Genomic DNA, 25,964 nt, shown 5'->3' with positions numbered 1-25,964 from the left:
AATAACTGCAACTTACCAGAAGCCCGTATTTAGCTCCTATAATAAGGCCGAGCGTGATTTAAAAATACGCTTCTGAACACTGGTCAATTTGTGTACGTTTTACTTTCAAGTCCTCCATTTCCCTCTTTCATTTGTTTCAGTTTACTTACTTGAGATGAGTATCTCTAAGTGAAAAAAGAACTTGAGACATTTTTGGATATTGATATTTATAATTGTAATAATAGCAATAGGACGTATACTGCCACTTAGCTTTCGAGACACACAGCCTGTGAGTTTTAGAGCAGCTAACTACTGGAAAAAATACATTTTTGAATCACTGTAATATACAAATTATTATCTAAAAAAATGAATGTAACTATGTGTGCCTAATCATCATGGCCAAATTGCAGTCAAATAAAATGGCTTTTATGATATAGTTAGGTCTTAATCCAAACTGTGATGTTATCATATTGCGTTCATTATAATAATATGCTAAGGGATAATGGTAATCCGAATATTTGCGAAAAAATTTAGTATCTCACAAGCCGTTAAATTTACGGAGCTGAAATTTAGTATATCAACTCTTTATGGAAAATGAACAGAACGTCTCGTAGCGTTTTTTAACATTCTCCTTTATGGGGAGGGGTGCACTTTCTACATATGGTAAATAGATAGTGGGTTATTTTGTAAAAATAACACTGGTCAACAGTGAAAATGCTTCGCAGATAAAAGTTACCAATTCTTACTAATTTTAGGGTCCTGATAACAAATATGAAATTAGTTTTTGAAGATTGGTTCGGGTTTCAAAGAAATAGGTTATTCACCGGATGTGCTCCGGTGGCCAAATTAAGGGTTGGTGGCAACAAGACCTGTCTGCTTATTTCAATTAACTTCCATTGCTTCACGGTTAGTTTCACTGCTATCCTCTGAGACGTACGCAGGGATGGGTCCTGCGAGTCTTGGCCCCTTAAATTCCCTACTTTTCTTGTAAATTTAGTCTAATTTCAGGTGCAATTCTACAAATTTTAATATAACTTAGCCTCAAATTGTATTTGACCCCCTAAAAGCTTAAGATCCCTCACGAAATAAATTCCTGCGTAAGTTTCTAGCTATCCTTATTGCTCGCACTTCATCGCTGACAATGAAACATCAACCGCTTCACTGTTTAGTTTGTATTGAAGAGATTGCCAGAGAAAACGTGTTGTGTAAAGTTCTTTAGTAGTTGCAATTTCCCATCCCGGACGTGGTCGTTGTGAGAAATTGGGTGAGTGTGTGCTATTATTATTATTATTATTATTATTATTATTATTATTATTATTATTATTATTATTATTACTTACTTACTTACTTACTTACTTACCGTTCTATGACTGTATCGAGAAGAACCATGTCACATAAATGTGTTTACAGCGCAGAGCAAATTGTTATTTTTAACGATATGAAACGAAAAGTGGAATTTCGGACCTATCATAAAGGAGCCTATCACTTGTGCTTTGGCTGTAAAGTGGAAGATAAGGATAAAGTCGTGGGCATCACATATTTCCTGTAATACTTGTTTTTGAAACTTGTGGGACTGGATACATGGAAAAGGCCATGTATGCCATATGCAGTTCCAATGATATGGAGAAAACCGACAGATCATACTTCAAACTACTATTTTTGCATAGTTCCTCCAATTGAAGGTCTATACAAAAGAGAAAAAGTGGACTACTCCAAATATTCCTTGAGATGTTCGTCACTGTGCCACATTCTGAACAACTTAACGTTCCACAACCTTCCACACCTTATTCCAGCGTTTTATCCGATGAAGAGCAAAAGGCGGACAAAGTCGACCCAGGTTGTCAAAGCCTGACTTCACAAAACCAACATAACATTATCTATTCATTATGTGATACTCAACGTGAATTAAATTACCTGTGGTTGCGAAAAAGAGGCACAGAACTACTGGCATCCAACTCAAGCGGTGGGGAGCTTATTCTGAAGAGGGGAGCTTATTCTGAAGATCTGAAAATGTCTGTGTTTGGACACGTGAGAGTCCCATGGAACAGTATTTTTTAGTGGAAACTAACATAGCATGTTGTAACAATGTTACTAGTCTTAGGAGTAAACTTAACATAGAAGATAATTCCGATAAATGATGGTTATTCATAGGATCATCAAAATTATTCTTCAAATATTTTCTGCGTAAGCTTCCACAAATTACTGGAACTAAAATTAGACTAGATAGGGTCCTTAAATTCGCTAACTCATTAATGATACTGAATTTGAGGCAGTGTTAGAAGATAAGGAGAGCATTACATGGGATTCTTTCCGAAAAGTGGTAAATAATGTTTTGGGAAATGAGCGGTCTCTGTACTATAAGGAACTAGTGGAGCACCTAATATCTTCTACCAAGCAATGGGGTGTAATATGTTACTAAAAATGCTAATATTGTACTCCCACATATTTTAACCCAGAAATTTGTTGAGCAGTCATTGATGAACATGGGGAACATTTCTAACAAGTTATATCTATGATGGAGAAATGATATTCAAGGCCACTGGAACAAGTCTGCGTTTGTCGATTGTTGTTGGACAATATAATATATAAAATTTGGTATTGTCAAGCATCATTCAGAAATACTTTTCCCTCATAATTATAGTAGATATTACAGTGAAACTTGGTATACACATTGCGTATGAACCACAGTAGTTTCAAAGTATATTGTATACTGGTACCTGTAGATGGGACCGCAGAGGGCGCACTACATTTGGGAAAAAAGATGAATTTTTTGGACGGAAAATTCCCAATTTTACCTTAATTTTCCCTTTTCACGTACATCATATATTCTCATAGTACTATTTGAAAGTCTGTTTTATTCTGAATAGAATGACGTATAAGTTATGATACTGAAATAAAAAGCACTGTTTGGATTCTTTCTATTTCATATCTCACTTTTCTCTATATGAAACTTGATATTGTCAAACAGAACTGAAAAATATTTTCCCCTCTCAACTATTGTAGATATTACAATGAAACTTGGCACATGTATTACATATAAACTACAGTAGTTATAAAGGTATATTATATTTGGGTACCTTTAGCCGGGGCCGTACCAGGCGGTCTAAATTTAAAAAAATGGAATTTTTGGACGGGAAATTCCCAATTTTACCTTAAAGTTCCCTCCTCTTCTTCATCATGTACACATGGGCATAATACCATTTCCAAGCTTGGTTTATTCTGAAGCGAACGACATATAAATCACGATACTCGGATGAAACAATGGAAGCAATAGCTACTTAAGTGAAAAGCCAAATAGAAAATTCAAGAATCTAAACGTATCAACACTACATAACACATATTTCTGTCAATTACACTTAAACTCGAACCAATTCAGTGTTTTCGTTGTCATTTTCGTATTCAGCATCCTCATTTGCATAAGAAAATGTCCTTTTCTTTTCCGGATCATGAAAAAAGTTATAATTTGTTGTCCAGTGTAATCGAAAACGATATTAGTTGTGAAACAAATGAGAAAAAGAAATAAAGCCGGGTTCGATTTCTGTCGGGAACTAATGTGGTTCGTATTCGTAGGTTCATGTCTCCTATAGCCTCGCTGCTGAAAGGGGCATTAAACTCAAAATCAACTCATGCTTACCATCCACTTTATAATGATTGCTGAAGCTTGGTTATTATATGGATCGCTTAGAGGACAGGGCAATCAACCCATAAAATTGTGAGAAAAATAGACATAAAATTTCTAATGTAAGCTTCTGTATGTTGGTCTACTTATCTTGATTTGGGACTTTCACATTTTCATCCGTTTTATCACTGAGAAGTAGCGATAATTCAACAACGAAATAATTAGACCATGTTAATTTGATTGAAATTAATCGTAATTTTGCCCATAACAAACACTTTATCATTTTATATTGTAAAGGTGAAATGCATTGTTATTGTAACTAAGCAGTGCTTGAGCTATTGACCATAGAAATTCAAACTCCGATTAGTTAGAATTTGACAACCTGGTTTTATTACAAGTACAAACTCTTTAGTCGGTAGAGAAGAGACCGTGGATCATGTGTCAGGGTTGATGACGATGTGTTTCAATGGTTCAATTGTTCATGGAAGGTGGTGGATCAGAGTGGGTCTCAGTGCGTGGTGGGTCATGGGTCATTGGTCAGAGTGGGTCACGGTGGGTGGTGGGTCACTGGGTCGTGGATCAAGTTTTCATTGACCCACGCCATATCTGGTCAAATCTGTAAAACCAAACCAAACAAAAAGCAATATCAATACACAAAACGCTCAAAATCTTAGCTATTCATGACAACTATTGCACGATCCGAATAACTGTAGTATATCCACAAATCACAATTTGTCATATTTTACTGAAATATGTCATGACTTTTCCGACAACCTGATACTTTAAATGTTCTCAAGACGCAAACTTCATTGATCTCATCACTTATTCACTTACTCTCATATGTTCATCAAAAGCTTTACAGTACTTCCCGTAGATATAGAAAGGTGAAATGCAGTATCCAGGCTTGGTGTAGCGTGCATGTAAACAAATAAAAAGCAACAGGATTATATTTCCCTCTTCCAAAGCCCCTACAACGGAGTGTGTTGATTATTCAACAAAAAGACATGAAATCCAATCAGAAAATTCATAAAATATAAAATATGTAGCCAAGTCTCGACTTAGCAATAATAATAATAATAATAATAATAATAATAATAATAATAATAATAATAATAATAATAATAATAATAATAATAATAATAATAATAATAATAATAATAAAGAAATAACAGAATTACAAAATCAATTACCTAAAAAATACCTTCCAATTAAGAGAAAGTGATTGTCACGACGGGATTGGAATTCGTGTCTCTGCTGTACGAGTTTCATAATTGCCAATCTACCACAAATTCCTTATACAAAGATAAAACAATAAACTAGTAGTTATGGAAGATAAAAATAGAACTTTCTTTTTCTACACGTGTTGATGCAATTCAAAGAATGCGAAAATAATGTCTGTTTGCTTGCATTTTTGTGTATTCGAAGAATTTCAGATATCCTTTGATCTTATTGGCCGATGCACATAGTACATCAAGAGTAATGACCTACATATAGCTGAAAGTAAATAGGCCCTCGTATCCGATAGGGTTAGCGCAAGATCCTAGTAATGAAAATCGTTCTTGGCGTGGGTTCAAACTCTGCCAAGGATTTTTTATTTTACTTTTTAAATTTTTATAAAACTCTTTTCAGTAAAAGAGGATTGAAAATAATACTCAAAAAAGTGATTTACCGGTTATATTTTTTAAATTTCGTAACATTTTTTCATTACAATAAGCTTGCAGTTTTACTATACAGATCCATAATAAAAGTAATAAAAGTAATAATAATAATAATAATAATAATAATAATAATAATAATAATAATAATAATAATAATAATAATAATAATAATAATAATAATAGTAGTAGTAGGAACGGGCTACAAGCCCCGCAGGGCTTGGTTAGGTCCTGTTCTCTTGGCCAAATTCTTCTGTACATTTTTCATGACCAACTTCAAAGAGCTGGCTAGGGTAGCGCGAGAATACTGAAACTCTTGGGATCGACGTAAATGCTGCCGGCTTTTCTTCTTTGGAAATTAGAAGTTACGATGAGGAAGAATAGTAGTAATATAAATCGGGAGCTGCTAAAAACAATGAGGTAGCCTCAACTTGAAGAACGTTTCGTAATAGGTTCCTCATTGACGAAGGTCTGTATAACTTGTTTTCGAGTTAAACAAGGAAATCTCGAGTAAGTATTTTGTATGGTCTTATATGCAGCGATTCTAACTAACTAATAATTTAGATAAAATGTGAAGTGACGCTGTATGTAAGTGGTTAGCGTATTGAACTTCTATTCGGCGGACCCGGGTTAGAATCCCGGCCAGGTTGAAACTTTTTGAAATATTTCAATTTCACTACATTCTAAGTGTGACGAGAAAGATCTTCTCTCCTCAAGGGAAAAGATGTTGGAATGAGGAGAATTGGAGAAGGTCTTTCAATGGAGGCAATCATTTACAAACTTTTTTCCCAGTAGTTGTTCTAAATTTGATATTTTCAGCTACTTTCAAGCACGTCATAATTAATGCGCGGTCAGTATTTTATTTCTCTAAACATACAGTATATAAAGAAATAATACATTACATACACAGCAATATTGAGATTAATATATGATGTTCTTTGGAAAACATGATCCGAACCATATAAATTCATCTTAGAATGGAGAAATTTTTCGTTAGTCACTTACTTTACATTTTAACTGCATAAACATCTGGATCAGTACTACCAACTGCTGTCGGTGCCGAGAAAGGTTAAATGTAAGTTTGGTTGCATCTGTCTAGGCCTTCTCACAACAGTCAGGGGTCCAGGTATTTATGTAAGTGGCTGTATTATTCATTTGGATTGGATTGCACTTTAATATTTAGCTTTGTTTTACTTGTATTTCTCTAGAATAGGAATATGAAGTTTTTCATCAATTTCATTCCTCTTTTATTCCAATTATTTTTTAAATCGATTCTTTAGTGGTTAATAATATTGTTTAGTATTTCTTGCTGTATTTGACAATACGCCTATGGACATAAAAATATGTCTATGATAATTGAAATCTAAAACAAATATTTAGAAATATATTTCTCCATTACTAGATCCTAATCATTGATATATTTTATGTTTTTCTTCTCCGTTTCCTTCCTCCAGGTTGAGAAACTCTACCTTGAGGCATATAATGAATTGATTAATGCTATCTTTTAAAAAAGCAGATTAAACAAATTTTTGATATTTTATTATATATAGTACATGAAATGTGTATCTAAGCACATAAATGAACTCGTTATTTCTTTTTCTGTTTTGAAGGAATGTGAAATTGTTACAGAAAGATCAATATAGATCCCAAAGAAACAAAAATTGTAAGATAAACAAATTGTATGTTTCTTTATTATTTTAAGATTTAATTAGAAATGGAGCAGTTACAAAAAAACAAAAGAAAAATATTTTACAGCTTCTATTGTTATTCTTATATTAGGAAATGGTTTGCGTAATTCGAAACGTTATGAAAACAAAAATAGAAGATATTTGCTTTAATACATATTTCTCTTCGCATCTCTCTGTTAATGTTATTGTAACAAACGTTATGAATAGAAATTGTTATTAATATACATTATTGTGAAGTGGGATGAGTCGTATTCAACGTTTTTCGAACGTCAGCATTGACGTAGATGGTTCATATCCAACTGACCTGTGTTCGTAGATTTGTTTAAGAAAATTTCCCTCGATTGGCACAAAATTTTCCCTAGTTTTTTGATTGTTCAATTTCTATGATAGAAGTTATGTGATAAGATTAATTTAGCTATATTAAAGTACGGTAAGTGCCAACCACATATGCTTTGTTTATTTGCTTTTTGCTCTTATTATTTTTACTTTTCCTTCGCTTTTTTTAAAACAAAAAATAGATAAATACACCCAGTCAACAATGGGTGTAAATTATGCTATTTTGAAACAGTGTTTGTAGATTTCCTTAAGAAAATTTCCCTCGAGCGACAGAAAAAATTCCCTTTTTGATATTAAATTTTCCCTCGTTTATTGAGTGTCCAATTTCTATGATAGAAGTTATGTGATAGGATTAAATTAGCTATATTAAAGGTAGGCCAATCAGATTTATTTTGTTTATTTGCTTTTTGGTTATATTTTTGTACTTTTTGCCCGGGTTCGATTTCCGATCGGGACACTCGATCGAAAAAGTATAAAGTCTTTTTTACGTCTGCCATCCTGAATGAAGTTTTCCTGGGTTTTCTTTATTTATACCAGGCAACTGCCGGGATGGTACCTACCATACAGGTTCCAGGCCGCTTCCTTCCACAATCATTTCTTCGTTCCCTTTGCTTGGATAGTGTGATCGCCGTGTGACGTCATATTTCATACGTGACGGGTTAACATGGCCATCTACTTTTTCCTTCACTTTTGTCTACAGAAAAATACTGTCAGCCAACAATGACTGCAAATAATGCTACAAGCAGTGGCGTATTTGGGGGGGGCTTCCGGGCTTAAGTCCCCCGAAATCTTACTTACTATAGTAAAGTATATGAACTATCTTGCAGAATTTTCACATTTTCAAGCAAAGCCCTCCTAAAAGTTAGCAAAGTCCCCCCGAAACAAAATCGTAAATACGGCACTGGCTACAATGAACACACAATGGCACACATACACACTATTGCTATAGTATTGATTTATTTCTGAAGAATAAAGAAAAAATTAAGTATTTACGCTGCCCAATCAATCAGCGAGAAAATTTCAATGAATTTTCACGTTTTATCGAAATAAATCTTTTTTTCTCTTTTTGCTAAATTTATCTACGAAATTTCCCTAGATTCGGAAAATTTTCCTCAAATTACGAACACAGCTTTGAAGAGATCCCCCTACACACAGTATTGATATTGTTTTGGTTTATTTCTGAAGTACAAAGAAAAACCAACATTTTGAATTCCAAACTAAATAGTTTTTCTTTTCATTTAAAAGTAGGAGCTTTACTATAAAAGTAGGACGAAGAGATAGGATTTTTATTGTGGAGTATGATTAGACTTCTTACAAAGACAAATATGGCATAATTATGCTTACGTTAAAATCCTTGTGTAATGAGTAACTAATCTTTCTCTTGTACAAAAGATTATACTTTCTGAAGGAACGATAATTCTTTTTATTTAAAAAAAATGATAAATAGTAATATAGTCAACAAAACAGTCGATGTGACTGAGGACTTTTAGATGTGAGTTTATTACTTTTATTTGTTGTGTAAGTCTTCCATTTTATTTCATGGATATTGTTTGCACTTTAAGTAAGGCTCCCTATTTAAACATTTTGAACACACGACGTAAAAACAGGACTTATTTTTACTGTGTAAATAATGTTTGGTTCATTCTGTGTTCTGTGTTCATTCAATGAATTCTGTGTTCATTGAATTTTTGTGTCATTATTATTGGAATACATATATGCAAATTTGAAGAAATCAGTCAATAGTTTTGCTATGTTTACGTGAACTTAGCAGCATCACTTTATTTTCCGATTTTCTCGAATTTGAAGCCGGTACAAACGAAACTTTAACAGTACAATCCCCGACACGAACGCAGTACAAATGATTTGTACAGGAAAAAAAAAAAAAACAGATTTGTAGAAATTTGTATTCTGGTCCTGCTATGTTCACGTGAACTTAAAAGAACAACTTTATTTTTCCATTTTCTCGAATTTAAAGCCGGTACAAATGAAACGTTTTACGATACAAACCGGTACAAACGCAGTACAAACGTATGGGTTGCAAATATTTACAATTTTTAAAGTGTGATCCTGCTAAGTACAACCATTAATTTCCATAAGTTAACAGCTTTTATAGATACCGGTACTAAAAAAATTGAACATTTGCCTTCAGCAAATAAGGGATACGACATAGAGACTTGACGTAAAGAGGATTACTACCTTATAATTTTGATACCATTCGAATGATACTTTTGCATGTTATATACTAATGTATTAATTTTTCACACTCCTTTCACTATTACAAAACCTTAAAACGGTTATCAATTCGTTGCAACTTATGGGTGCTGAAAGCACAGCCCATTTTTATGCACTCGAATACTTCCGATACCCACTTGCATAGGCGCCGACTTTGGGGGGGGCGGGGTGCAGGACACTTTTGGCCCCCTCAATATTTAAAGGTGGGGTTCTCGCTCGCCCCCGGCCCCAATATAATCCAGTCGAGGAAGAATTAACAAAGAGGAGCAAAAATTTCTGTCGTAAACTCGTTCGTGCCTTTAATTCAATATTAGGAACAGCCTTCTTATTCGATAGGAAAACACTATTTTCAAAACTGTGTTTAATAGAGCACTGAAGCTTCAACCAACTCTCTGCCAGCACTGATATGATAAGTGAAGATTAATGTGGTGCGCAAACTTGCTATGAAGTTCCCAAATTTTTGTCTTGAATTTGTTTTAATGTCTTTAGGCAAAATTGACTTAGGTCGAGAATTACCCAGCGGAGCGGATGCAACGGACCGAGATCTGGGGGGAGGGGGTGGCCTTCACGAAGCAGTTTATACAAAACGGCTGAATATAATGATATATTTACTCATTGTTTTGGTCAGTCCAATATTTTCTTCAATTCGGCGCCTATGCCCTCTTGTACTCTAAGCGACACACCAGCTTCTAATATTCCATCCTGAATTACGTCAAAGTCTTTCAGAGATTGCCAGTGGAACCAATAGTTCAACACTTGCCAGATATAGCGCTACTAAAAAAGATAAAGCTAGTTGCTAAAGAACCCAAAGCTATCTATATGATGACATCAATGCAGTACGACGTTCATCCGGCGTTAAAACAAACATCTATTTAAAGATCAGTTAGTGTTGAGAAGTTACCCACAGAATCAGGCGAATCGATTCGTCCTCGCCATATTGGATACAAATATTTTCTTAGTCATTCTGATTAAATAATAATATTAAAAACAGTCTAATTTGACGCACTGTAAACAAACGCAGGTATTTTGGGCAATCAGTCAGTGGCATTAAAGTTATGTCTGGTGCAGTGCCATGCCGTGGAAAATCAATGAGTGAGGCCTAAATTTGTATTAGTGGACGCATTGTGTTGACCTACTTGAAATGAGATGGCACTGACATCAACTGACAATACTGAATACTAAAAGATCAAAAAACATCGAAATATGTCAGAATATCGCAATATCATTTATCGAAAAAAAAAATTAATACATTTACCAGCAATATCTTTGATGTTGATATTTGAAAATATCTGTCGATAAATATACTTTAATATCACAAGCCGTGTGTCCATGATACTGTTCGTCGTGTTCATATACTGTTTGTCGTGTTTACTGAGTATTGTAGGAACTTATTTGCGTATTATTGTTCTAGAAGTTTTGTTTCGTTTATATGAGGGTTTCTCAACCTGAGGGCAGTGTTCGTAGTTTGAGGGAAATTTCCCTAATCTAGGGAAAGTACATTAGGTAAATTTAGCAAAAAAAGAGAAAAGGGAAATTTGTGATAAAAACGTCAAAATCTAGGGAAATTCTCTAGCTGACTGATTGACAAACATAAATGTTTAATTTTTTGAATGTTCTTTTGAAATGTACCAATATAATAGCAATAGTTTGTGTGTTCAAAGTAGCATTTGTATCCATTGTTGGTTGGGTGTAGGTCTATTTCTGTGTAATTTTTCTTCAGAAAGTGAAGAAAGTAAAAAAATAGAAGCAAAAATGCAAATGAATAAAACAAATGTGGTTGGCACTTCCTTTAATATAGCTACATTAATCTTATCACATAATTTCTGTCATATTAATTAGACACTCAAGAAACTGGGAAAAATTTGATAAGAAAAGGGAAAATTTTGCGTTAGTCGAGGGAAATTTTCTTAAAGGAAAGCTACGAACACTGCCTGAGGTGCAGAAGAGATAAATACATTTGGAGTTAAGTTGATTTTGAGTTTAACGTCCCGTTCAGCAACGAGGCTATATGAGACGTGGACCTACTGATTAACGTGGAATCCGAACCACATGAGCTCCCGCCGGGAATCGAACTATGTACATTTGGAATATAATATCGATAAATATTTTTAAAAAATATTTTGAACTTAGTTCTGATAGGCATATTTTTGTATTTTTATACATACTGTTAAGAACAACAAAAAATAGGTCTACTAAATATTTTCAACAGGTGCAGAGTTGTTTAAAAATCAATTTAAATGAAAGATGTACGACATGAAACTAATGAGAACTGCATATTGAAATATCCGGTTCAATTTTCGTGACGCACATTATCAAATCAATTTCAATTGATAAGCGATTTCCTGTCTTTGTTATAATGCTTACCATAGAAGAAAAACTACTCCAGCCAATGGAATTCATTTTGAAACAGTATGACGGATCGGATTCGATATTTGTAATATGAATGAACTGACCAAATTTGGTTTTAATCCATTCGCTTTAAGGGAAGTTACTGTATCCACTATATTATTATTATTATTATTATTATTATTATTATTAATAATAATAATAATAATAATAAGTATTCTATCTTTCAGCAGCCGCAATATGCTTATTAACCCTTTCGGCCCTGAATTTTTTATTAGCTGATTTTATTTCTATTTTGCATATTCTTCCGTCTTGACTTAAAAAGAAAATGAAATATAATCGCCATATTTCCTGCAGCTGTCATACTTAGAGAACTGCCGGACGTATATATTTCACTAGAATTGAAATAGGTATATTAAATGCAAAATAGTATCATTGATAATATCGTTATCTACGTAGTTTAGAGATTGAAAACTCATGGCAAAGGTAGAAGGATGGCTTTTATAAATAGTTGTTTTTTGCCAAACGTAAAACTGTCTAGGTGGCGGAGCTTGGCCCATCATAATTATGCCTACAAATACTCTGCAAGAACTATACGTAGCTTTCTGATAACAGATAAAAGCACCTTGAAAAATGACTTACACACGTTAGCAGAGTACAAAGACAAAATTCGGTCATTTTGAATACTCCAGTGTAGCTATATTAACCTTGAAATATAATGTACACATATGTTACCGCCAGGGCCGAAAGGGTTAAAAATCTCACACAAGCTTATTACAAAACAGAAATTATAAGGGGCTCACTGGCAAGACAATGTTATAAAATGGGGTCGTGATAGGAATTAAGTTGAGAAACACTAGTTTAGTTATCGAAGAATTCATTCTCGTCTCATCTTGATTCTCAGCAAGCTTTTCTCAACTTATTTTGTTCTGTCAAGGCCTTTCGTATTGAAAGGATTACAATGATACTTGTATTTCAATCCTTACTTGTATTTGTGGGCAGAATTTACTTTTAAATTATGCACAAGCTGTTTAAGAAAGGAAGAAGAAGAATATGAAACAAAAGATATAGATGTAATTTCTCTTTCAGTTGTTATACGTTGCTATTTTGTTAATATAGTAATTCGACGATGTGAAATTGGTTGTCATAACAACACAAAAACAAATAATGCATAATTGCGGATCCATCTTGTGTACACTATATGTACAATTTTTAAGGTGTGTAAAAAGTTTAATGTGTCACATCTTGCAATAAAAGGTAATATCATGATGCCGTGTGTAAATGTTTTTTGATGAAAATCAGTACCGGTAGCCTTGTAGTTATATAAATATATGAACTGTGGGTCGTTATAGAATTATCAGAATCGTACCTGTGGTTTCTTCAGTCTAATATGCATGATTTTCATAACAAAAGTTTTGTTGTAGAACGGAAAATAATGTTTTCTGGTAGTTCGGCATTAAATAGTCCGAAAGACAGTGGCGAATCAAGAAGGTAAAAACTGGTGGGACCAGCCAGAACCCAGACTATTATACGTATATCATGAGCAGTGGCGTATTTACGATTTTCTTTCGGGAGGGGGCTTTGCTAACTTTCGGGGAGGGCTTTGCCTGAAAATGTGAAAATTCTGCAAGATATTTCATATACTTTACTATAGTAAGATTTCGGGGGGGGGGCTTAAGCCCGGAAGCCCCCCCTAAATACGCCACTGATCATGAGTTTACTATAAACTTTCAAAAACATACAAATAATAGCTTAAATTAGTTTTGTCCTTCAAAAAACTGGGGGACCTAGCCCCCGGCCCCAAGCTAGATCCACCACTCCTGAAAGACAGGTTAGATAATAAATATATGACCCTGAAACTAAAACAATCTTTGAAATTACTCTCGGAAAATGCTTTTTAGAATATTATGTTCAATAATGTATTTTCAGAAACAATAAACTGTGACAAAATGTGCATTGACTACGAAAAAAGTGGATAGAAGCACTTTGCAAAAAATCTGAGTGTCTTGAATGGATTGAACCTCAGAATATTAAAAACATAAAGATTGATGAAATTATTTCTAATATCGAAAATATAACCCGAGACTTCTTGCTCAGTTTTCCAATGTTTAGTTTCACAGTTTATGATGTAAGTAAGTAACAATCGCATTGAAATATTTTGTTAGCGTTGCACATGAGAAATATGGGTTTATCGTCTCGTCTCGTATTTGTTTGTAAAAGTCTTGATTTGATTCTCAAAGATTTTTTTCTCGTTCCGTCTCGATTCTCGGTACCTTTCTTCTAGCTTCGAAAATTCCTCACTTCGTTTCGCAAACGTTTACACTTGGTTTTAGGGAATAGTGGAAGGAGTTTCTATGTAAGGGTAACTGTTAAAGAATAACCACTAGAAATCGATAACTTAATGAATGTTCATACCCAAATAAGCATCGTAAGCGCATTCACGGTACAAGGCCACCACCATAAGTAATTTTGAAAAGATTTATATTTGATGCATATTTGAAATGCAAAGATTTTGAATGAACATGTGACTTCTTATAGATATTACTAATGTAACAGTAATAATAAGCATCCTCACAAAATATTATGAAGTGTGGGAATTCTAGAGGCCTTGTGGAAAGTGGTCTGGCATAGCAAATGCTTGTAGATACATGTTATTTTCGAGTGTTTGCGGCTAGTAAGACGTGAATGCGGATGCGCTGTCATTTCATTACAGGTTGAAATATGAGCCGAAAAAGGGATGTAACCGTGTAGCAAATTGGAACCATTTTCTTCAGGCCTGTACATTGGTATACCTTGCTGGAGGTAGCGCAGTTCCTTGGCGTGTTCCGAATCCATGGTCAGTAGCATCCATACAAAGTCGACTACGTCTGGTAGAAACCAATATTAATTTAGCAGCAATGGCAGAAAACCTATCATCTCCGAGCACAACCCTAGATGTCTGAGGATGTTAGCGTCTTTTAAACGGTTCCAAATCCGACAAGAACTGCTGCAGAAGGACAATGCAGGACCCAGTCATCAAGTCTCTGAGAAAACCCTGCAACCAGAACTTCTTCGTGTAGGTATATTCAGTCGCGTCGCCAGGGCACGCTGCAGTCTGACTGCCATACAGAAGAAAAATCGCCTGTTGTGGGCGAGGGAATACTGTCACTGCACTAGAGGCCAGTGACCAGTGGCGTATTTAGAGGGGCTTCCGGGCTTAAGACTCCCCCGAAATCTTACTATAGTAAAGTATATGAAATATCTTGCACAATTTTCACATTTTCAGGCAAAGCCCCCCCCCCCCCGAAAGTTAGCAAAGCCCCTCCCGAAACAAAATCGTAAATACGCCACTGCAAGTGACGATGCATCCGCTGGTCAGAAAAATCTCGATTTTACCTCTATTTCAATGGCGGCCGCTCCAGGGTGATGCCTCGGGACGGAGGAGCCCATAAAGCTGAGTGTATGTAAAAGGATTGTACAGAAGGGGGTGGTAGTCTCATGTTGTGCAGGTGTATTTCGAATGCTGGTGTGGGTTCCTTGATAGAGGTATCCAACAGCATGAAGATTGTAGATTATGCCCATTCTGAATAATGAAGTGTTTCCATTTGTCCAGTTTCTGCGATATATTCACATCCCAAAGTCCCAGTATCGAAACGACAATTGCACAGTTCACCTAGCCTGTATTATTCGGAAATGGCTTGTCGAACTTATGATGGACATCCTACATCTCATCTGTCCCGTGAATTTGACTGATTTCAACGTTATCGAGAAAGTTTAGAACATGTTGGAACGAGCCGTAAGGAGGAGATATTAACATCTACTCGCGTTGTCCGCTCTGTGTGACCAATTGTTCCAGGAATATGCCAAACTGGACTCGAACATCATCCTCTCCCATATTGGCAGGATGTTATAAAAAATTAAAGCTGGAACACTCGCCCGGGCTGATGTAATGCCTTACTTACCAATAAAGTACGCACTTCGTAATCTTTTATGCGGTGCTTATGATTCAACTAGCGAAATGCTGGACTAAAGCGTTGTACTAAAAATTTAACTCGTGTAGAAAGCACCCTACCGCACGTTTTAACAGGAAAATAATGCCTTAATAAACATAATTGAATATCAATGAAAAGTAAGGAATATAACGAACTTAATTTTAGTGAATGCGAAAAGAGAATTTAAAACCTTACTACAAAAATGAAAAGTAAGGAATATAATGAACTTAATTTTAGGGAATGCGAAAAGAGAATTAAAAGCCTTACTACAAAAAATATGAACAACATAAGCACCAGAAACGATATGAATATAATCAGGGCCGGATTTAGGGGGGTGCAAAGGTGCACGTGCACCCCCTTCGTTGTAAATATACACTACCTAAAGTGAGAAGCTAGCAATGAGTTTTTCAAAATCAATAGTTTCAGTCAATTTTATGAAGGTTGAAGGAAAAGAATTAATCGAGAGCAGACATTTAGCATTTCCAAAGGAATTCCTCATTCACATCACAGATGCCTAAAGGCTTTCAAAAAACTCAAATATAAATCAAATGTACTGGTTGTTATTGGTGCACCAGGCCGGTAGCCAGCCCAAAAATATAGGGGGGCCCGGCTGAAGTTATAGGGGGCCGATCCAACCATATTATAGTTCGTTTGCATTCTAACCGTGAAAATTTTAGAGGGGACCCGCAAAATTTTAGGGGGGCCCGGCTCCCCTAGACCCCCTGGATACACGCCTGTGGTACACCCTCCTCAGAGAATCTTGGACCCGGCCCTAAATATAATATATTGCACACTTTATTGATGTGCTGATTCCCTACATAAACCCAATAGTTTTAGTTTTTTCTTTTATTTTTGGCTGACATATTTTTGTGTAAAATGGTTAATGAAACAAGATCTTGTTGATCAAAAATTTCTCTCCGGAACAACACACAAAATTTCTGGTTTGTCTCACCCAAACCAGGATGGTTTGGAATCATAATATACCAGAAGGCCTTGGTCTCAGGACAGGCTTGTCGCTAGGGATGAACAGGGAGGTAAGCCTCCCCTATGACTATCTTCAGCACCTCCTGAAATTTCCAGTTGTCTGCTAAAATCTATGTATGAATATAAGATGAACTCAAACTAGCCCCCCTCCCCCCAAAAAAAAATATTTTATGCAGTCGTTCTGGCTATGGGCTTGTCCCAAGTTTCATTCACGGTCTGGGGTGCTTGTCTTAGACACAAATGGAGTTGTCTCATCAATTAGGGTTATTTCGAAATGTATCGTGAAAATAATGTCTTATATAGGAAACTTCCTGTTTATATCGAAAGAGTTCCATTTCGTGTTCTATCTCGTCTCTTCTCCTAGACAACCTAAATACAAATCTGAGTAGGTGGTGAAGAGAGAACTTAAAACTCCAATTCTTTAATCTGTTGGTTTCTGTGAAAAGATTGAAGCCATAAAATTCCGCTTTGTCAAACCCTTGGATAAATTATAACTTCGGAAAATCAGATGACACTGGCTGTACAACGTTCGCTTGGCATAGCTAGGTGGTAGCCATAAGTTTTTTGAGACCTCACTCCATAGCATTTATATATAAATATATATATTCAAATATGTATGAAAGCCTTGGCTAGTAAAATCTTCTCTCGGGTGCTATGAAAATAAGGAAAGATATCGAAACTTGCGCTCACCAGTTCCAGTGCCTAAATATTTATAGGTGACAAGTTCGTAGCTGTTGAAAACTGTTCTTCATTTTAGTATTTTGTCTATATGTTGTTGTTAGGTGGTTTACACGCGTAAAAATGACGTCTGTGAACTTGACTCACTCCCACTTGACGCACTAAAGATAAAGTTAATGTCAATCGTTAGTGCATCGTAAGTTTTTCTTAGTGCACTAACCCCTAATGTTAGTGCTTCACTAGTGTAGGCGTTACAAGTAAAAAAACCTTGGGGGTCAAGTTCACGATGCTCCCCACTTCAAGCACTAACGAAGTAACTAGTGCCAATCGTTTGTGCTTCCTAGTGCACCAACCCGTGACGTTAGTGCTCCATTAGTGTAGACTCTATAACCAAAACAATAGTACACGCTGCCCCCCACTTCAAGCAATAAGGAAAGAAATAGTGCCGTTCGTTAGTGCATCGTTAATGCTTTTAGAAAATACTAAAAGTTTCGTTAGTGCTTCATTCTTAGTGTAGATATAGCCAATTATGTCACGAAACTCCCATAAGAAATGCATGAGGAACTTTTCATTGCGTCAAATTACCGCCGAATTGAAAAGCAATATTGACCTTTTCTAGTGCAATCGTTAGTGCATCATTAGTGCTTCTTACTGCACCAACTGCTAACGTTAGTGCTTCATTAGTGTAGGTGCTATAAGTAAAAAAAAAACTTTTGGGGGGGGGCAAGTTCACGCTGCCCCCACTTCAAGCACTAACGATAAAATTACTACCATTCGTTAGTGCATCGTCAGTACTTCTAGAAAACACTTATAGTTTCGTTAGTGCTTTAATATTAGTGTGGTTATGGCTAATTACATGACACGAAACTCTCATAAGAAATGCATGGGGAATTTTTCATTGCGTCGAATTACCGCCGAATACAATGATCTCTTTCAGTGCAATCGTTAGTGCATCGTTAGTGCTTCTTAATGCACCAACCCTAACGTTGGTGCTTCATTAGTATAGGAACTAAAAGTAAAAAACCCTTTGGGCCTAGCGTGAACTTGCCAACCCCCACTTAACGAAATGATTAGTGCCATTCGTTAGTTTATCGTTAGTGCTTCTAGAAAATACTAATAGTTTTGTTAGTGCTTCACTATTAGTGTAAATATAGCCAATTGTAAGTCACGAAACTCCCATAAAAATGCATGGAAAATTTTTCATTGCGTTAAATTACCGCCAAATTCAAAAGCACTAATGACTTCTTGTAGTGCAATCGTTAGTGTATCGTTAGTGCTTCTTATCGCACCAACCCTAACGTTATTGCTTCATTAGTTTCTTAACTACAAGTAAAGAAAACATTGTGCCTAGCATGAATTTGGCTCCCCAATTTGAGCACTAACGAAATGATTAGTGCCATTCGTTATTGCATCGTTAGTGCTTCTAGAAAATACTAATAGTTTTGTTAGTGCTTCACTATTAGTGTAAATATAGCCAATTATGTCACGAAACTCCCATAAGAAAAACATGGGGAATTTTTCATTAGGACAAATTCTCACAAAATTCAAAAGCAGTAGTGGTCTCTTCTAGTGGTATCGTTAGTGTTTCGTTATTACTTGCTGATGCACCAAGACCGAACATTAATGCTTCTCATTGTGAATGCTTTTATGGGCTAGCGTATAGTTAGCTTGCCCTAAGTTTTATTTTCTACCGTCCATACTGTTGAAGTACTAACGTTAGGAGTTCTGCAATACAAGCTACTAAAAGTACACTACACTATAACCATTACACTATATCTGGTTATTAATGTTTTAAATATGATGGAATTTTACAAAATGAAAAATGGTATGTGCCTAAATTTAGCCCCGCACGCTTCTCAAGTGCTACTAAAACTATTTACATGTTTAGTGCTTCATTATTGCACATTACTGCACTAAACACTAACGTTAGTACTGTCATACTTTAGAAGTTATTAATTAATAACTCGTTCGGGGCTAACTTTAGATTTTTCAACTTTTACACATTTTTTTACTGTAGTAATTGTGCCACAAAAGTGGGACTAACACCAGTGGGTAATGCATTAATAGAGCTCTATTAAAACAGTGCTTTCATAGTTTAGGAGTTATAAGTGAATAACACACTCGGGGCTAAATTTAAATTTATCGAAGTTTACAATAATTGTCTCACAAAGGTGGAATAAAAGTTAAAGGTTAGTACAGCGTTAATACTCCAAAAAGCTCTAACATTAGTGCTACCTTAGCTCTAACGTTAATGCTATCTTAGCTCTAACGTTAGTGAAATTGTAGTTTGGGAATTATTAATGAATAACTCGGACGAGACTGAATTTAAAATTATCGAATTAACACTAATTTTCTCACAAAGGTAAGATAAACGCTAAAGGTTAGTGCATTCTTAACGCTTCAAAAAATAATAAGTACTAACATTAGTGCTATCATATTTTAGGATTTATTAATGAATAACTCAACCCGGTCTAACTTTAGATTTTTCAATGTAAACAATTTTACACTAATTGTAACACAAAAGTGGGACAAACACAAGCGCTTACTGCATTGCTAGACCTCTATAAAGCATTAAGTATTGTCGTTAGTGCCTTCATGAATAATCCGGATAGGAATGAATTTAAATTTATCGAACTTCACACTAATTGTTCCAGAAAGGTAAGATAACCACCGAGGATTAGTGCACTGTTAGTGCTCCATGAAACACTAGTCACTTAACATCAGTGCCGTCACAGTTTAGGAGTTTTACCAAATAACTCGAGCGGGTCTAACTTCAGGTTTTTCAATTTTTACACAATTAGTGAAAAATTCGATAAACTTTAATCCGTCCGAGTTATTCACTGATAACTCCTAAACTATGATAGCACTATTGTCAGTGCTTAGTATTTTTGAAGCACTAAAAAAGCACGAACCTTTAGCGATTATCCTACCTTTTAATTCACAATTATTGTAAAATTCGATAAATTTGAATTTAGGCTCATGCGTGTTATTCGTTAATAACTCTTCTTCTATCAGGTGGGTCAAATAGAGATCAATGCTATATAGTTGAAATTTGTGTTTTATAAGTCTTATAACGAAGTACATACATCATGAGACTGTGGTGATTAGAATGGTCACAGGATGTTCTCATATAATGGCCTACCGGTATTTCCTCCATTGAAATCGATGATACAGCCCATAAAGGGTATCTCATATTAGGACACTTTATTCGGGCTAGATCTCAGTGACTATTTTACATCTTACACACAGATGTGTAAGGTATGTAATAACGAGCTTTTGGTTACGCTGCTGTGTACACAGTGTTGCCAGAGATGAAGTATTTTCGAAAAAATTGAGCTTTTGTGATTTTTTAAATTTCTTCTTCTTCTTCTTCTTCACATCGGTGAGCAAATTGGGAAACTATGTTACATCGTTGAAGTCTGTGTTCCATAGGCTTTACAAAGATGTATTACTCGTTGCTTTATGTTAATTAGGAGGGTCACAGGATGCGCGTAAGTGAGACTTTGCGAATAGTATTAACGCATGTTGGAAATTTCTCCATAGCGGCCTTATCCCACCTCGGTGAGTGATAGACTTTTCGCCATCATCTTCCTTAGGTATTTTTCCATAAGAACCCGACAACAGAAAGTGTATTGCAATTTGTTCCCAGTTCAGCCATTTTTTTTATCTAACTTTCCTAGTCTACTAATGGTAGACATTTGAGGTCCTAATGGTAGACATTTTACTGAGACGGGTTCAGATCACATTTTCATTTCATTTACATTTTGAAGCTCTTCAATGCGCCATTATACATTCATATTCGAATTGCATCATATAGAGTAAGAAAGTTTTGAAGTAGCCCTCTGGAATGGAGAGAACTTAAATAGGGTCAGTTTCTCCTCCCTTCCCAAAATATGGCACCGTATAGGACCTTTAGATATAGAAAAATATTCTGCTTTTTATTTTTATGTAGATAAAAGTCAATGAGATGTACTTCAGCTAAAATTCTGGTCTGCTCTGTGAGGGTTTAATGGAACCCTCCTCTATATAAAGTTGAGGTGAGATCACTCTACCTTTTCAGAGTAGCAGAATGAGCTCGTCCATTCCTAGTAACAGCTACCACTCCGACAATTCTATGACAGCGGCAATGAAGGTGTTGAGAGTGATTTTTTTTAATTCCATAAGTCATATTAAATGTCGGCAACGGCTCTTGCGAAAAGGAAAATCTGTAAAGAGTACATTTTTTTTTTTATTTTCCTCAAGCTAAAGGAAGAGAACTTACCTAGTTTCACAATTCACTTTATTAACCACTAGTGATCGCATTGAGTCGTGAAGCTTGACCCAGATCTACCAATTTCAGCACTCAATAAAACGCGAAGGTGTGTCCCAATAATCAACCGCCATCCATGAAATTTTTCCAGTGTCGTCACTGCGCTATACGGAGAACATCTCCTGAGGCTACAGTGTTGTCAGATTGTCGTTAAGTTTCATAATTTTGTTGTTGTCGCTGTTTTATATTTTGATATTATTATTGTTACTGTTTAATTCAAATAGTTGTTAGTGTTAGTGTTGTAGCTTTTTCAAGTGCTTTTGCTTTTGGTCGCTCGTACGTCAAGTATTCTGAGTATTCTGAGCTTGGCAACGTTGTTGACGCATTTCGGTTGTTTTAAGGTTTCTCATCTGTACGTCCGCAATGCATCTTCAGATTTAGTACCGAATTCTTTTCAATGCATCACATGTGAGACATAGCAGTTCTATGATTTTTGTGTACCCTAACAGCACAAGATGTGCTACGCATGTGCCATTTAGGTGTCCCAGCTACATTTTAGGTATCCGACACTTGGCACATATGATATTCATGTGCTAAGTATGTACTTCAGCCACCTACACTTTTAGGTACTTGTTACACCTAATTGATATTTGCAACTATGTACCACAAATATAGTATTTATATACCCGGCTCAGTTTCACATTCTAAAGTCATTTGTTTTTATATCGTCACTTTGGACATACATCTGTCATGTTCTAGGTGCGTCCTTTAGGTACATACTGTTTCAGATACCCTGACAGCACAAGATGTCCAAGGCATACGCCATCTAGGTATTCTAAATTCATCTCTCACATTTGATGCATTTGTTGCTCCTTTTTCTAAGCGATTGTGTACTAGAAGCAACAAACGCATCAACTTTATTAGATGGCAACTGTCACCGATCATTTGAAAGTGAATATGGAAAAACCATGAAATAAAGTAAATAGACACTCGTCATTTTGTTATAAAGTTACATGGGGAGCAGATTTTATCTGATCCTAAACAGTTATCATCGAGTATACGCGGTTAAAGGAGCACTCTGATTAGCCAAATTTAAAAGACCTCTCTAATTTATCCCTCTACAAGCAACACTTCCTTCATCGCCTGCGTGGCAAAGTCGGAAGAGCATGCGGTTAGTAATCCAAAGGTTGGTGGTTTGCGCCCACCCCGCGGTACTTTTTTTTTACTTGTTTAGAGTGTTTCTTAGACTCGCCTTAATGTAAACACATTAAGCATATAGGCGATTTAACATATTTTGGGGGAGTAATTTTGTGGTTCATTGACACTAACGGCATGGGGAACATACCTAGAACATACTAGGCTCGTTCCCCAGGTACATGTCAGGCATGTGCCTAGGGGCGGACATAGACTGTGACTATCACTTGCCATCCATGTGATTTCTCTCTATGAGGTACATAAGGCACATACTGGACACATTCCCATGTACCTCAGGGAACATGATAGGCATATACCTGCTATGTAATTGTGCTGTTAGGGTATCGCCTAGGCTTCACGAGTCAGTAGAAGATTTACGTAAAAGATCGTTAGGAATATATATTACAATATGTGATATTATTCACAGTGGAGATTGATTTTTTAACTTATAGTACTTTTATTCATAATATTATTTATTTAAGACACTAATTAAGTATCTCTATTCTATTTTGCAGGAACATATAGCGCGGAAGATAGATTAAAAGGAACTTTTATGGGAAACGACTACAATTAATTATTTTTCAGTTATAAAACTCATTTGATCAACAAAAAATAAGTCATTAATTTATCTACGTTATACTAATATCGTTATGAAAGATCACCAGACCAGCAACAAGAAGAAAAAGTAATACTATCATCTAAATAAGTAAAATTTTGAAGCAATTTGTGAAGAAACAAAATATTTCAAAATATCTATCACTTGTAACTTCTTCTGTTATAAATAAGATAAAACAATTTTAAACATATAAATATATACTTTCATTATTGATGCAATGCATTAAAAATATTGTTTTTTTTCTTCAAAAAACTAAAACCTGAGAATGAAGTAAGTATGTCTGTGATAGTGTAATCTTTTTTCTTTGTCAATATTGTCGTATATTATTCAATACATACCTATATATTTATAGTATTTAAATATCTGTACAAATACATATATTTATGGTGTTGATTTTTGTTTTCGGTTCTTTCATATATATTTGTTACGTCATCGGAGCAGGAGCGAATACACTTTTATGTATCTAAATATTCTTACAAGCAACAAAATGTAACTCAGACTTGGAAAAAAACATATCAAAAATAAGAAAAAATGTCCAATTTTTAAAAATAGCTATGTAAAAATTATACAAAGATATGCATTTATGAAAGATGACATATATATATTTTTCAAAAAAAGTTGTTACACTTTTTTTTATCTTTTTCTTTCTGTAACTTGGAACTTCTTCTTTGAAAAAAGTTATAATTTTACCGTATTCTCACGTATTTATATTGCTACTGTATAAACTAAATACTATTTTTTTAAAAAAAATGAAAATATAATTTTAAATTTATGAATATAGATGACGTGAATAAAAGGAATCATACAAACTAAACTGAAACATGTCGATGCGGAACACGATATCAGAAATTTGTAAATAATTGTGCAAAAGCGAAACTCTACTTACATTTTTTCTTGCTATTTTGTTTTTCCACTGCTGTAATCTCTGTCCAAGATTTGGAAATAGAGTTCTCAATTTAATAATATGAAATACATTTTTATTTCTGTAATGTATTTTTTTGTATCTGTAAAGGTAAGATCTATAATATTATTAACCTCTTTCCAATAGGCTTACGTAACTTTCCGTACCTGTAGGTTAAGGCATCATGTTTGCTTAAGCTGGTTTCAATAACATACTATACGTAAGACAATATATTTTTTTTTTTTCGAAGGCCCAAATAAAATAAATTAATGCGGTCTACACATTCGTATGCAACCAACATACGTGGGAATACGGTACATCAAGTAAGTCAATAAATTACATTCCTTTAAAGAATTCTACTTTATACCTCATGAACACAAGAATGTCGTAGTCAGGGAATGAGGCTTGTTCGAACAGTACCTGTTAACTACGTGATTCAGAAAATGGCGTCAGTTTTTTTGGAGGGGGGATCTGACTTCATTTACTGAATTACCATTATGGTTCTATAATAAGCTTCTATCGTTCCTTTTTTTTATCAGATTTAAAATAAGGTCAAAAATACTCACTTTGATATTAACATTATTATGTAAATTGTATATTATTATTATATTTATTATTATTATTATTAGTTTTTGTGCATATATAAACATTGCTTCTCTCTTCAACTATCTATAAATTGCAATTGCATTTCCTGTTTATGCTGTTGAATATAATAAATAAATATGTATGCATATAATTAAAAATATAATTTTAATGATATGTTACTGTACAGTCATTTCTGACATATTGCTATGTAAGATTAGTGAACCGATCAATAAAAGAAAATTAAGGAAAATAAAGTTTTGCCTTTATTATTGTTAAGCTAATCCAAATTAAATAATATTTAACATTTTTCTGGATAGAATAGCGGAAGAAAATGGGCGATTTTTAACATTTAAGAACTTTTTATTTAATTTTCCAAATTGCAGGAAAGAAATTCGTTTTTCATTGATATTTTCAAATCTTCATTATACGATGTGTGTATTAGAACAGTAATGGCTTTGGCAACACTGTGCACGAAGTGGTAACGCTGCTATATCCAAGGGCGCTGCTATATCAGGGAGAGACAAGGTGGGGCAATCGCCTTCCCAAGATGAAATTGTACTTCGCAATATCGGAAACCCAATAGAATTTTTACATTAGTTACAGTAAAATTTGAAACTATATTTGAAACGTTGCTTATACTTGCCCCTTCCCTTGGAAACCACAACATGGGCGCCCTTGGCTATATCCACCATTACAAAGTAGTTATAGCGTGTTCATTCAATAGGAGTGCAGTTCGGCAAATGTCTTTGAAGTTCCCATGATGAATTTTACAACAGTATCCCTTCCTCCGTCCATCCCTCTACGGGGTTGCAATGTCTCAACACCCACTGTGTCTGTTCTTGGTTCCCATTCCCAATACTATGGCACCGCAAGACCTCCACATTTTGCTAATTACCAGGGCCCGGATGTTGTTGACCTAAAATTTTCTAAA

The 25,964-nt window shown here is 34.9% G+C and overlaps 1 protein-coding gene across 1 annotated transcript in view; it reads left to right on the top strand.

Moving 5' to 3' along the window:
- Positions 1-24,765, top strand: part of CCHa1 (neuropeptide CCHamide 1) — a 505,592-nt gene extending 480,827 nt beyond the window's left edge. Inside the window, exon 5 of the mRNA XM_081750405.1 lies at positions 23,447-24,765. Coding sequence (XP_081606531.1) covers positions 23,447-23,473 — 27 coding nt within the window. The 3' untranslated portion in view covers positions 23,474-24,765. The remainder of the gene's footprint in view (positions 1-23,446) is intronic.
- Positions 24,766-25,964: the final 1,199 nt, after the last annotated feature.

Source organism: Thermobia domestica, chromosome 2 (assembly GCF_964235325.1).
Source record: "Thermobia domestica chromosome 2, izTheDome1.hap1.1, whole genome shotgun sequence".
Classification (NCBI taxonomy): domain Eukaryota; kingdom Metazoa; phylum Arthropoda; class Insecta; order Zygentoma; family Lepismatidae; genus Thermobia; species Thermobia domestica.
Note: the sequence above shows the minus strand (reverse complement) of the source record. Positions and strands in the feature narration are given on the sequence as shown.